Consider the following 13,967-nt stretch of genomic DNA (forward strand, 5'->3'; position numbering starts at 1 on the left):
TTTAAAATAGTGGGCAGAGAGGCATGTAAATAATGAATGTATGCTCCTTGACCAACTGTACATCCAGTAGCTTTATAGCACAGATGTGGAAACACAAAGTGCGCCCAGCAGCGATCACCAACCCGTGGTTGCAGGAAAGAAACCGGCCTTACAGCCAGCCGGTAGAAGCACTGTGTGATTGAGCTTTCATTTCATTTATGAGCTCCCAAAGCTTTTTGTAAAGCTAAAACATACAGAAACCCAGTTGTTTCATTGCTGTCTGCACTTTAGGTGCAGCTTGCCCTGAATCGAATTGTTTTTAATGGCATTGCTATAGATTAAATTACATCCTGTATTCTCTAGGAAATTATTTTAAATATCTGTTGACTCTAGCTTCAGGGTATTGTATTGCATTATTGTATGCTAAATGTCCAGTTTGCATTTTAATATAATCCCAGATAATAACTCTACTAAATTCACGCCATTCTGGTATTCAATATGCAGCATATATAACATATTTGCCTTTGGAGTGCTGACAGCAAACATAGACAGGAATTTCCCAAACTTTTTTCACTTGAGCCTCATATTTCCAGACCTGTTGACCCACGAGCCTCACCCAAAAACGAAATCTCTAAACTAACTTTTAATTGAATGTCTGCTATTTGATGGCATTTACAAGCATTGCTGAATGTAAAGATATAAATAAAGATGTATAGTACATCAAATTTAACATACAGAGAACTGCCTTAATAGAGAATCAGTCATATTTAGAGACTGCCTTGGTAAAAAATATATATATTTCGAAACTGTCCTGCAGGGAGCCAGTTATATTTAGAGAAAGCCCTGATAGAGAGCAAATCTTGTTTAACCACTTCAGCCCCGGAAGGATTTACCCCCTTCCTGACCAGAGCACTTTTTACAATTCGGCACTGCGTCGCTTTAACTGCTAATTGCGCGGTCATGCAATGTTGTACCCAAACGAAATTTGCGTCCTTTTCTTCCCTAAAAATAGAGCTTTCTTTTGATGTTATTTGATCACCTCTGCGGTTTTTATTTTTTGCGCTATAAACGGAAAAAGACCGAAAATTTTGAAAAAAAAATGACATTTTCTACTTTTTGTTAAAAAAAAAAATCCAATAAACTCAATTTTAGTCATACATTTAGGCCAAAATGTATTCGGCCACATGTCTTTGGTAAAAGAAAAGTCAATAAGTGTATATTTATTGGTTTGCGCAGAAGTTATAGCGCCTACAAACTAGGGTACATTTTCTGGAATTTACACAGCTTTTAATTTATGACTGCCTATGTCATTTCTTGAGGTGCTAAAATGGCAGGGCAGTACAAACCCCCCCCCCCCCAAATGACCCCATTTTGGAAAGTAGACACCCCAAGGAAATTGCTAAGAGGCATGTTGAGCCCATTGAATATTCATTTTTTTGTCCCAAGTGATTGAATAATGACAAAAAAAAAAATTACAAAAAGTTGTCACTAAATGATATATTGCTCACACAGGCCATGGGCATATGTGGAATTGCACCCCAAAATACATTCAGCTGCTTCTCCTGAGTACGGGGATACCACATGTGTGGGACTTTTTGGGAGCCTAGCCGCATACGGGGCCCCGAAAACCAATCACCGCCTTCAGGATTTCTAAGGGTGTAAATTTTTGATTTCACTCCTCACTACCTATCACAGTTTTGAAGGCCATAAAATGCCCAGATGGCACAAAACCCCCCCAAATGACCCAATTTTGGACACCCCAAGCTATTTGCTGAGAGGCATGGTGAGTATTTTGCAGCTCTCATTTGTTTTTGAAAATGAAGAAAGACAAGAAAAAAATTTTTTTTTTCAATTTTCAAAACTTTGTGACAAAAAGTGAGGTCTGCAAAATACTCACTATACCTCTCAGCAAATAGCTTGGGGTGTCTACTTTCCAAAATAGGGTCATTTGGGGGGGTTTTGTGCCACCTGGGCATTCCATGGCCTCCGAATCTGTGATAGGCAGTGAAGAGTGAAATCAAAAATTTACGCCCTTCGAAAGCCTGAAGGCGGTGCTTGGTTTTCAGGGTCCCTTGCGCGGCTAGGCTCCCAAAAAGTCTCACACATGTGGTATCCCCGTACTCAGGAGAAGCAACAGAATGTATTTTGGGGTGTAATTTCACATATTCCCATGGCATGTTTGACCAATATATCATTTAGTGACAACTTTGTGCAAAAAAAAAAAAAAAAATGTGTCTTTTTACCACAACTTGTGTCACAATGTAAAATATTCCATGGACTCGACATGCCTCTCAGCAAATAGCTTGGGGTGTCTACTTTCCAAAATGGGGTCATTTGGGGGGGGGGTTGAACTGTCCTGGCATTTTATGCACAACATTTAGAAGCTTATGTCACACATCACCCACTCTTCTAACCACTAGAAGACAAAGCCCTTTCTGACACTTTTTGTTTACATGAAAAAATTTTTTTTTTTTTGCAAGAAAATTACTTTGAACCCCCAAACATTATATATTTTTTTAAGCAAATGCCCTACAGATTAAAATGGTGGGTGTTTCATTTTTTTTTTTTCACACAGTATTTGCGCAGCGATTTTTCAAACGCATTTTTTGGGGGAAAAACACACTTTTTTAAATTTTAATGCACTAAAACACACTATATTGCCCAAATGTTTGATGAAATAAAAAAGATGATCTTAGGCCGAGTACATGGATACCAAACATGACATGCTTTAAAATTGCGCACAAACGTGCAGTGGCAACAAAATAAATACATTTTTAAAAGCCTTTAAAAGCCTTTACAGGTTACCACTTTAGATTTACAGAGGAGGTCTACTGCTAAAATTACTACCCTCGATCTGACCTTCGTGGTGATACCTCACATGCATGGTGCAATTGCTGTTTACATTTGACGCCAGACCGACGCTTGCGTTCGTCTTAGCGCGAGAGAAGGGGGGGGGCAGGAGTGCTTATTTTTATTTATTTTTTTTCTTTATAATTTTTTTGCTTTTTTATCTTATTTTTAAACTGTTCCTTTCATTTTTTTTTAATCATTTTTATTGTTATCTCAGGGAATGTAAAAATCCCCTATGATAGCAATAGGTAGTGACAGGTACTCTTTTTTGAAAAAATTGGGGTCTATTAGACCCTAGATCTCTCCTCTGCCCTCAAAGCATCTGACCACACCAAGATCGGTCTGATAAAATGCTTTCCCAATTTCCCAATGGCGCTGTTTACATCTGGCGAAATCTAAGTCATGAAATGCTCGTAGCTTCCGGTTTCTTAGGCCATAGAGATGTTTGGAGCCACTCTGGTCTCTGATCAGCTCTATGGTCAGCTGGCCGAATCACCGGCTGCATTCTCAGGTTCCCTGTTGAGACAGGAGAGCCAGAGAAAAACACGGAAGACAGGGGGGGGGGCGGCATTCCCTCCCACTGCTTGTAAAAGCAGTCTAGAGGCTAATTAGCCGTTAGGATTGCTTTTACATGAAAGCTGACCGCTGGCTGAAAAGAATGATACCAAGATGATACCTAAACCTGCAGGCATCATTCTGGTATAACCACTCAAATTCGTGAATTGCGTACCTCAAGACAAAAAAATAGTTAACAATAAAACACAGTAAACGGTAAAGTATAAAAAATTGCATACCTGAAAAGCAAACATGATAAAACATAATAACAATAAAACATTGCAGAATAGAATACAGTAAAAAAGAGCAGAACAATAGAGAGAGAGAACAATGAAACGACAACTATTTTTTTTATTTTATATTTTTTTTTTGTGTGTTTTTTTTTTTTTTTACACTTTTTTTTGTAACTGTAACTTTTATAACTGTAACCGGTTCCAGGTTCGGGTCTCTCAAAATGCGATGGCATCTTGGGAGACCCTGTGAAAGTGCGTCTAGTCTGTGCAATGCTAATAGTCAAATGTATTATGGTAGCGTTCAAAATATTCACCAATGCAAAGACCAGGATTGTCAGGACAGGAGGGACAATAATAGTGGGTGTCACTCCTATATCCGCGCTTGCTGCAGACACGACATCTTTTTTGGGGGGGTTCATTGGGTAGGGGTACTCGGGAGGACATAAAGAAAATGCCTCTCATGCAGCCGACTGCATTTGGTTGGGGATGTGAATGGGTGAAGTACGGGTGCTGCAGAAGTGGTGGGTTCCCAATTAGGATTGGCGAATGCAGCAGGAAGGGCACTATGGGCACGACGGGCCTGTGTTTGTCTTCTTGGTGGCAGCGGGACACTACTTGTGCTTGCCACCTCACCAGCTTGAACTGCACTTATGGGACTCGCCACGTCACCAAGTGTTACTGCAGCGCTGGTTTGACTACGACCGGGGTGTACTAGGCCGCTGGTGCTTGCCACTTCACCAAAACGCTACCAAAAAAAAAACTGTTAGCGACCGCAGGGATCAGTCCTGACTCTGCGAATGCTGCAGTTATGCGTTTAGTGTTTTGTAAGTGACAGTGATCGATCGATACTGCACTTGGGTGGGCTGGGCCGGGTGGAGGGGCAAAACGCAGGTGCTAGCAAGTATCTGGGCTGATCCCGCTAACACTGCGTTTTTGGGAACCCTAAACTGCTGGGGACGCTAGTATAGACCTGATCGGATCAGATACTATACCACTAAGGGAGGCGTATGCTGCGTGCGTGGGTGTTAGCGGTACTGGCGCTAATCTGACACTGCCTGGGGCGACGCATATCACCGCCGGGCGATCAGGGGCTAAACCTTTATTCGGTAATAAACGGCGGGTGCCCTGACACTATAAAAAATAAACGAACTAACCAGCGTCACCCGTAACAGTTATACGGTGATCAGTGGTGAAAGGGTTAACTAGGGGGCAATCAAGGGGTTAAAACATTTATTAGATAGTATATGGGGGTTCCTGACGCTATAAAACGCTGACGGCAAACCTAAATATTTATCTCCCTAACTAGCGTCACCAGTGACACTAATACAGCAATCAAAAAAATGATCGCTTAGCGACACTGGTGAAGGGGGGTGATCAAGGGGTTAATACTTTATTAAGGGGGGTTAGGGGGGTATCCTAGACCTAAAGGGGGCCTAACACTAACTGCCCTACCACACTAACTGTCACAAACTGACACCAATGCAGTAATCAGGAAAAAAAAAAAAAACTGCTTGGTGTCAGTGTGATGGGGGGGGGGGGGTGTTGATTGGGGGGTGATCGGGGGGGGGATCGGGGGTGTATTGTGTGCCTGGCATGTTCTACTGTGTGTGTGTGTGTTGTGCACTCACAGTGAAGTCTTCTCTCCTCTGCGCCGGAACAGAAAATACCGAGCCGAGGAGAGATGACATCATTTCCTTTGCTGCTGTTTAGCATACAGCAGCAGAGGAATAATCTGATTGGCTGGGAGCGATCGCGGGGGGGGCCACGAATGGTTGATCTCCCCCTCACCTTTCATCGCTCCCAGTCACAAGCCGACCGCCTCGGGCACTTGGGGGGGGGGTGCGATCGGACCCCCCGCCCGAGGGAGGCAGATCACGTACAGGTACGTGATTCTGCCTGCCCGTGCCATTCTGCCGACGTACATCGGCGTGAGGCGGTCGGCAAGTGGTTAAAGGCCACCTTAGTAGAGAGACAGTCATATTTGGAAACCACCCTGTTGGTGAGCCAGTCATATTTAGAGACTGCCCTGGTAGAGAACTAGTCAAATTTAGAGACTACCCTTGTGGGAAGCCAGTCACATTTTAAAATGGCCCTGGTAGAGAGCCAGTCATATTAAGGGGCCTGCTCTTGTAGACAGCCAGTGGCGGTCCGTCAATTAGGGGCACTGCCCCCCCCCCAATCCATGCACTCTGCCCCTAATCTCCATGTAGGGTGCTGGACACATGGATTCCAATGGGTTTTTTTTAAGCACATGATTAGAGCCTGAGGATCTAATTGGCTTAAAAAAAGGGTGAGCTCGGGGCACAGAACGTGCATAGTGAATTAATATTCACTATTGTCTTCCTGATTCTCCTCCTGGCCAATCAGGAAGCTGGTCCTGAGACCTGATTGGCCAGAGAGTCTTAGGGCTTCCATCCAAATCGAGTCTCAGGACCCACTTCCTTTTTGGCCAGGAGGAGATGGCCCGGCTCTTCCCTTGGCAAGCTGGAGCAAGCAGCCCTACCCCGGATCCTAGTCATCTGACTCCTTAGGTAAGGCCGCCTTCCTGTCCGTCTCCCACGGGGTGGTGGCAGCGGTGGTGCGAGTGAGGGGGGAAGTTTGCCGCCGCCCCCCCCCCCCCCCAAAAAAAATGTTGAGCACCAACTGCCACTGGAGCCAGTTATATTTAGGGGTTATCCTGGTAAAGAGCCAGTCATATTTAGGGGTCTACTGTTGTAGAGAGACAGTTATACTTAGAAATTATCCTGATGGAGCCAGTCATATTTGGAGACTGCCCTGGTGTGAAGTCAGTCATATTTAGAACCACCCTGGTGGAGATCCAATCATATTTAGAAACTGCCCTGGTGTGGAACCAGTCATATTTAAAAGCTACCCTGATAGAGAACCAGCCAAATTGAGAGACTTCCCTGGTGTTGGAGAGCCAGTTATGTTTTCAGACTGCTCTGGTAGAGAACCAGTTATATTTAGGCATTGTCTTGGTGGATAGATAGTTATATTTCGATACTGCTTTGGTTGAGAGGCAGTCATATTTAGAGGCTGCTCTAGTTGAGAACCAGTCCTATTTAGAAACTGCCCTACCGGGAGCCAGGTAGAGGATATAAAAAGTCTACATACCTCTGTTAACCGCATGCCAACCAGCCACCGCAGTTATACTGCGGCAACATAGCTCAGCTGCGCGAATCGCCATCATGGTACGTCGGTACCATAGAAGGCCACTAGGGGGTGCGCGCTTGCGCTCCCTGCTCGCCCACGGAACCGGGCTACCGCTTTTGTTCGGGGCACACAGAGAACTGGGATCTGTGTGTGTAAACACAGTTTCCAGTTCTCTGAGGGGCGAACAGACAGATTGTCTGTTCATACAGAGTATGAACAGCAATCTGTCATGTCCCCTGCACAGTCCCATCCCCCCTTCAGTTAGAACACACAATAGGACACACTTAACCCCTTCACTGCCCCCTAGTGGTTAACCCCTTCAATGCCAGTGACATTTTTACAGTAATCAATGCAATTTTATAGCACTGATCGCTGTAAAAATGACAGTGGTCCCAAAAATGTGTCAAAATTGTCCGACGTATCCGCCCTAATGTCGCAGTCCCGATAAGAATAGAAGATCGCCGCCATTACTAGTAAAAATAAAATTAATAAAAAAGCCATAAAACTCTCCCCTATTTTGTAGATGCTATAACTTTTGCGCAAACCAATCAATATATGCTTATTGCGGTTTTTTTTACCAAAAATATGTAGAAGAATACATATTGGCCTAAACTGAGGAAAAACATAGTTTTTTTTATATATTTTTGGGGGATATTTATTATAGCAAAAAGTAAAAAATATTGCTCTTTTTTTGTTTATAGCGCAAAAAATGAAAACTGCAGAGGTGATCAAAAATATTTGTGGGAAAAAAAAGTACATCAATTTTGTTTGGGAGCCACATCGCACGCCCTCGCAATTGTCAGTTAAAGCGACACAGTGCTGAATCTCAAAAAGTCCTCTGGTCTTTGGGCAGCCAAATGGTTCTGGGCTGAAGTGGTTAAAATGTCAAGTTTCTGTGTTGTAAAAAAATGAGACAAAGATAAATCATTTCAGAACTTTTTCCACCTTTAATGTGACCTATAAACTGTACAACTCGTTGAACAACAAACTGAAATATTTTTGGTGGGGGGGTGGAGTAAAAAAATAAAATGAAATAATATAGTTGCATAAGTGTGCACACCCTTAAACTAATACTTTGTATTACCACCATTTGATTGTATTACAGCACTCAGTCTTTTTGGGTATGAGTCTGTCAGCATGGCACATCTTGACTTGGCAATATTTGCCCACTCTTCTTTGCAAAAACACTCCAAATCTGTCAGATTGCGAGGGCATCTCCTGTGCACAGCCCTCTTCAGATCACCTCACAGATTTTCAATGGGATTCATGTCTGGGCTCTGGCTGGCCCATTCCAAAACTTGAATCTTCTGGTGAAGCCATTTCTTTGTTTATTTGGATGTATGCTTTGGGTCGTTGTCATGCTGAAAGATGAAGTTCCTCTTCATGTTCAGCTTTCTAGCAGAAGCCTGAAGGTTTTGTGCCAATATTGACTGGTATTTGGAACTGTTCATAATTCCCTCTACCTTGACTAAGGTCCCCGGTCCAGCTGAAGAAAAACAGCCCCAAAGCATGATGCTGCCACTGGTATGCTTCACTGTGGGTATGGTGTTCTTTTGGTGATGTGCATTGTTGTTTGTGCGCCAAACATCTTTTGGAATCATGGCCAAAAAGTTCAACCTTGGTTTCATCAGATCATGACACCTTTTCCCACATGCTTTTGGGAGACTTTGGATGTGTTTTTGGAAAATTTAGCCGGGCTTGGAAGATTTTCTTCGTAAGAAAAGGCTTGCCACTCTACCCCATAGCTCAAACATATGAAGAATACGGGAGATTGTTGTCACATATACCACTAAGCCAGAACTTACCAGATTCCTGCAGCTCCTTTAATGTTGCTGTAGGCCTCTTGGCAGCCTCACTGAGCAGTTTTCTTCTCGTCTTTTCATCAATTTTGGAGGGACGTCCAGTTCTTGGTAATGTCACTGTTGTGCCTTATTTTTTCCACTTGATGATGAATGTCTTCATTGTGTTCCATGGTATATATAATGCCTTGGAAATTCTTTTGCACCCTTCTCCTGACTGATTCATTTTAACAATGAGACCCCTTTGATGCTTTGGAAGTTCTCTGTGGACCATGGCTTTTGCTGTAGGATGCGACTAAGAAAATGTCAGGAAAGACCTACTAGAACAGCTGAACTTTATTTGGGGTTAATCAGAAGCATGTTAATTGATGGCAGGTGTGTACTGACTCCTATTTAACATGAGTTTAAATGTGAATGCTTAATTCTGAACACAGTTCCATCTCCAGTTATAAGATGGTGTGCACACTTATGCAACCACATTATTTTTGTTTTTTTTAGTTTTACCCCCCCCCCCCCTTTAAAAGATTTCAGTTTGTTTTTCAATTGAGTTGTACAGTTTATAGGTCACATTAAAAGTGGAAAAAGTTCTGAAATGATTTATCTTTGTCTTATTTTTTTTAAACAGAAACCTGACATTTTAACAGGGGTGTGCCGACTTTTTTTATCCACTGTATTATTTAGGGAAAGCCCTGTTAGAGAGGCAGTCATACTTGTAAATCACCCTGTTGGTAAGTCATTCCTATTTGGAGACTGATTTTGGTAGAGAACCAGCCAAATTTAGAGGTTACCCTGGTGGGAAGCCAGTCACATTTTGAGATGGCCCTGATAGAGAGCCAGTCATATTTAAGGGCCTGCTCTTGTAGAGAGCCAGTTATATTTAGGGGTTGTCCTGGTAGAGAGCCAGTTATATTTGGAGACTTCACTAGTAGAGAGCCAGTCATACTTAGAGATGGCCTTATGGGGAGCCAATCATATTTAAAGACTGCCCTGGTAGAGAGCAATTCATATTTAGAGTCGGCCCTGATGGAGAGCAAGTCATATTGAGAACCACCCTGGTGGAGATGCAGTCATATTTAGAGACTGCCCTGGTGTGAGCCAGTCATATTTAGAAGCTGCGCTGATAGAGAACCAGACATTTTTAGAGACTTCCCTGGGAGAGACAGTTATATTTTCAGATAGCTGCTCTGGTAGAGAACAAATATATGTAGGGATTGTCCTGGTAGACAGCCAGTCACATTTAGAGACTGTTTTGATAGAGACACACTCTTATTTATAGACTGCCTGATGGAGAGTAGAGCTGCACAATTAATCGCTAAAAAAACACGATCTCGATTCACCCCCTCTGACGATCTTTATTGCTGAGTTTGCAGAATATTTCATATGACAAGTGGAGAGATCTGCTCACTCAGCTGTCAAAACATCTGGGCAGTCTGCCAAGTTTAGAATATGAAACATTGTAACTAACCTTCCTTCTTAAATCAAAGGGATACACTTGTTTGTAAAAAAAAAGTCCAGGCACTCTGCCAAGTTTTCAACAATGTGTAAATGCAGGAAGAGCAAAAAGAACCACTTAAAGTCTAAATCTTTTTCTGACACTTCTTTCTTAAGTTAAAATCAATATTTTTTGCTAGAAAATTACTTTTATCCCCCAAACATTATATATATTTTAGCAGAGACCCTAGGGAATAAAATGGCAATTGCTGCAATATTTTATGCCACACTGCATTTGCCCAGCGGTCTTTCAAACGCAATTTTTTGGGAAAAAATACACTTCAATGAATAAAACGAAAATGCAGCGAGAATCGTGATTCTCATTTTAGCCAGAATCGTGCAGTTCTAATGGAGAGCCAATCATAGATAAAGACTGCCCTGGTAGAGAGTCATTCTTATTTATAAGAACGCCAGTCATATTAAAAACCGTCTCTAGTTATAGTAAGAGAATGTCCTGGTTGAGAAACTAACAGAAAGCAGTTATTCCACCCAGCGTTACAGATACAGTATATCCCATTTATTATATTCATGTATTTGGTTAAAATGTTTCATGGTAACATTTTTGGCTTCTGTAGAAAATATAGTGAGCATTCTCAATCTGGGCATTGCTCCAGCCAGATTCAGTGTGGCAAAAGGCTCTAATTTAGTGAAAAAGAGGGAACAATAATTAGCAGGACATACACTATGTTTTACAGAATTATTTTATTTAGTGCCTATAATGCAATCATTTTAAGTTTTGTAGTTACAGTACATAAACAGTATAATTGAATATCACTTGCCAATGTGTACAAGTTTACTGTGTTATGTTATACTGATCCTTAGCTTCTCACAGAACATGCATGTAGTCTGTAGCCCCCCATTAGATGCAAGGATTTAGAATTTTCCCAGTTTGTACCATGGTTCGCCAATTTGTTAGATGAAGGTGCCCCTATAGTTTCTACTTCCAGTAATGTGAGTATCATTCGTTTTACAATGTTAAAATCAACTTCATCCAAAGTATATATTTTAGACACTGCTGGACGTTACATTGTTAGTTAAGCCCTCAATTCTATTTTATCTAGTTGGTTCAACATTTTCTTTTATATATATACGGTGCCCGTTTAGGAGATATTTACACTACCTATAGGTAAGCCTGCTTACCTATAGGTAAATGTTAGTGATGGAAGTTTACTCCCACTTTAAAGTGGTTGTAAACCCTTACATAAACCCGGTAAAGTGACTGGCCTTAGGTGATACACAAAGATGAAACAAATCTTTCTGCATAAATTGTACCTGTTTATCTGCAGCCCTCTCTTCTCTACACCTGTTTAAAGTTTAGAATTGGTAAAGCTTATCTGAACATTCAAAAAATAAGTGGGCGGAGAGCAGTAATTACACTCTGCAGAGCTCAGTGAGTAGTGCTCTGATAGCTAATTGGAGGGAAGGGACACACCCCTTCACATAGCACATAGGAACAGAGCTGAGGCTGTCAATCTGCTGGAGCTCCCTCCCCTGAGAAGTGATTCATGCTTAACAGACAGAAATGACACTTAGTACTCTTAATTAAGACAAGTACACACTATAGAGCAGAGGTGTCCAACCTATGACCCTCCAGATGTTGCAGGACTACATCTCCCATAATACTCAGTCAGCTAAGAGGCTGGCAAGGCAGTATGGGAGATGTAGTCCTGCAGCATCAGGAGGGCCGCAGGTTGGACATCTCTGCTATAGAGCATGGCTGCTAAACCTGTGGCCTTCCAGCTGTTGGGGAACTACAAATCCCAGGAGGCATTGCAAGGCTGACAGTTACAATCATGACTCCCAAATGCAGAGGCATGATGGGACTTCTAGTTCTGCAACAGCTGGACTGCCACAGGTTGAGCACCCATGCTATAGAGGTATATGCTTGGTTCATATTTCATGTCGGGTTTACAACCACTTTAATTTGTAACACACTGTACATTGTTTTTTGTGGGGTGGGTTGGAGAGAACAGTCTTGAATTACTTACAGCATACTGAAAGCCTTTTACAACAAATGCCAGACATGGGCAGAGAGCATATTCATACAGATTATTCTGCCATAGACAAAAGAAAACTGTCTTGTGCAGTGGGGTCTTGGGTTCAGTTGCCCCCTCAGTCCACTACAAAGTCCTATATGGTTGTTTGGGTTACCCCCTTTGTGTGCAAGTGTCCTGGTTGGTTATTCAGCTTTTGACATTTTTGACAGCTTATGAGCATAAATCATGTATTAGACTTCGGTAAAATAAATTCTTATTGATTGCTATTGATTACTTCACTTTGCACTGTTTGTTCCTTGCAATGTTTGATAAACAATACAAATAATTCTCATTAAAGTAGTTCTAAGCTCAATAATTAAAATTCAATAAAAGCATTATGTGTTAATGGAAAATCAATAGTCATTTTCAATGTTTTCAAATCTGCAGCTGCAATTAATACAATAACCGATGATCTTGTTATGAAGATCCTTGTTAAGGCACTTCCTCTTATGTGACAATGCTCTGTCTTGGCCCCTCAATTGCTAGTCACCCTGTCATATGAACTTTCAACAGAGACTATAAGCTGTCATATTGACACAAATTGTGCAGGTGTGTTCAGCTGTTACCATCAAGAAGCCTCACTATGGAGGGATTTCCTCTCACTTCCTGTTTTGCCTATGGGACAGGAAGTGAAGGGAAATCTCCCCAATGGGACACAGATGGCAAAAAACTGCCAGAGGTTATAATCTTCCCTTATTCCATTACAAAAATGAAATAAAAAAAGGTATGCCTTTTGTTCTATTTTAATATTATTAATATTTGGTTTTCTTTTTGTGGGGATAAGGATTGGCGTGTACCATGCCTCCTATTACTGTTCACTGTGAGCTTCATGTATATAAGTGTTTGATAGAAGAACAGTTCTTGTTGCCCACAGCCACCAGATTTCCACATTTCTCTAGAACCATAAAGGGGAAATCTGTTTGCTGAGGGTGAAAATTGTCTCTTTTCTGTGCTTTTATGTGTAGCCCATTATTGATAGATTCCAGTATGTATGTTGATGCATTCTCTTGGTGTTATGGACAGGGTGTGTCACAGCATGGGGAAGAGACGCTGTGTATCGACTGCAGAGAACAAGCCATCTTCAGGCTGCTGCGGAGTGAAGAAACCCAAACTGTGCCCTTCTCCAGCAGGCAGTGCCCAGCAGCCCCCAGCTCCTCATAACTGCCAGCCCCCTGAGGACAAGACGGTGGGCCCAGGTGCCCTCACCCCACTCTCCCGTCCCAACGGGACCACAAGCGGCAGGGAGCAGTTGGTGGTGTCAGCTGAAATGGGCTGCTACTGCTTTGATGTTCTGTATTGTCACCTACATGGCTTCCCACAGCCTCGTCTGCCACGTTTCACTAATGACCCCTAGTAAGTCTATCTATAGCTTCTATCACCAGTGACTTCTAATACAAAAAGTGTAGCCATCACTTGTTTTATTTGTTTACCATACTGTATACTTCTATGTGTTGACAATATGAACAATACAGAATTGGCTTCTGGTTGGATGAAAAGGTAAACACACACCAATGACACGACTCAAGAGTTAGGCTGGCCATGCATTATACAATTTTCCTTTAGATTTACCAAAACCATATAATATGAGGCCACGTAACAAAGGAAATTGAATAAGAAAATTGTATAATGTATGAGCAGCATAAAGGTAGAAATGGAAATAGTTGATCACTTTTAGAAAGAAAATAAATGTCCTCGTTGGCTGGAGATGCTGACTAGCAGGAGACTTCCTATCCAGAAACTCTAGATGTCTGACTCCAGTATGGAGAAAATAAACCTCATAGCTGCTCAGTTTCTTTTGCCCTATGTAGATCCAGCTCAAAAACATATGTTGGGGTTTTTTTGAAAATGGAAAACCACTTCAAAAATAACTT

At 42.0% G+C, this 13,967-nt stretch overlaps 1 protein-coding gene across 1 annotated transcript in view; it reads left to right on the forward strand.

Annotated features, from left to right (window-relative positions):
* Positions 1-13,967, forward strand: part of AMMECR1L (AMMECR1 like) — a 78,891-nt gene that overhangs the window by 44,245 nt on the left and 20,679 nt on the right. Inside the window, exon 2 of the mRNA XM_073625796.1 lies at positions 13,120-13,449. Within this exon, the coding sequence (XP_073481897.1) occupies positions 13,133-13,449 (317 nt within the window). The 5' untranslated portion in view covers positions 13,120-13,132. The remainder of the gene's footprint in view (positions 1-13,119; positions 13,450-13,967) is intronic.

Source organism: Aquarana catesbeiana, linkage group LG04 (assembly GCF_042186555.1).
Source record: "Aquarana catesbeiana isolate 2022-GZ linkage group LG04, ASM4218655v1, whole genome shotgun sequence".
In the NCBI taxonomy this organism is placed as follows: Eukaryota; Metazoa; Chordata; class Amphibia; order Anura; family Ranidae; genus Aquarana; species Aquarana catesbeiana.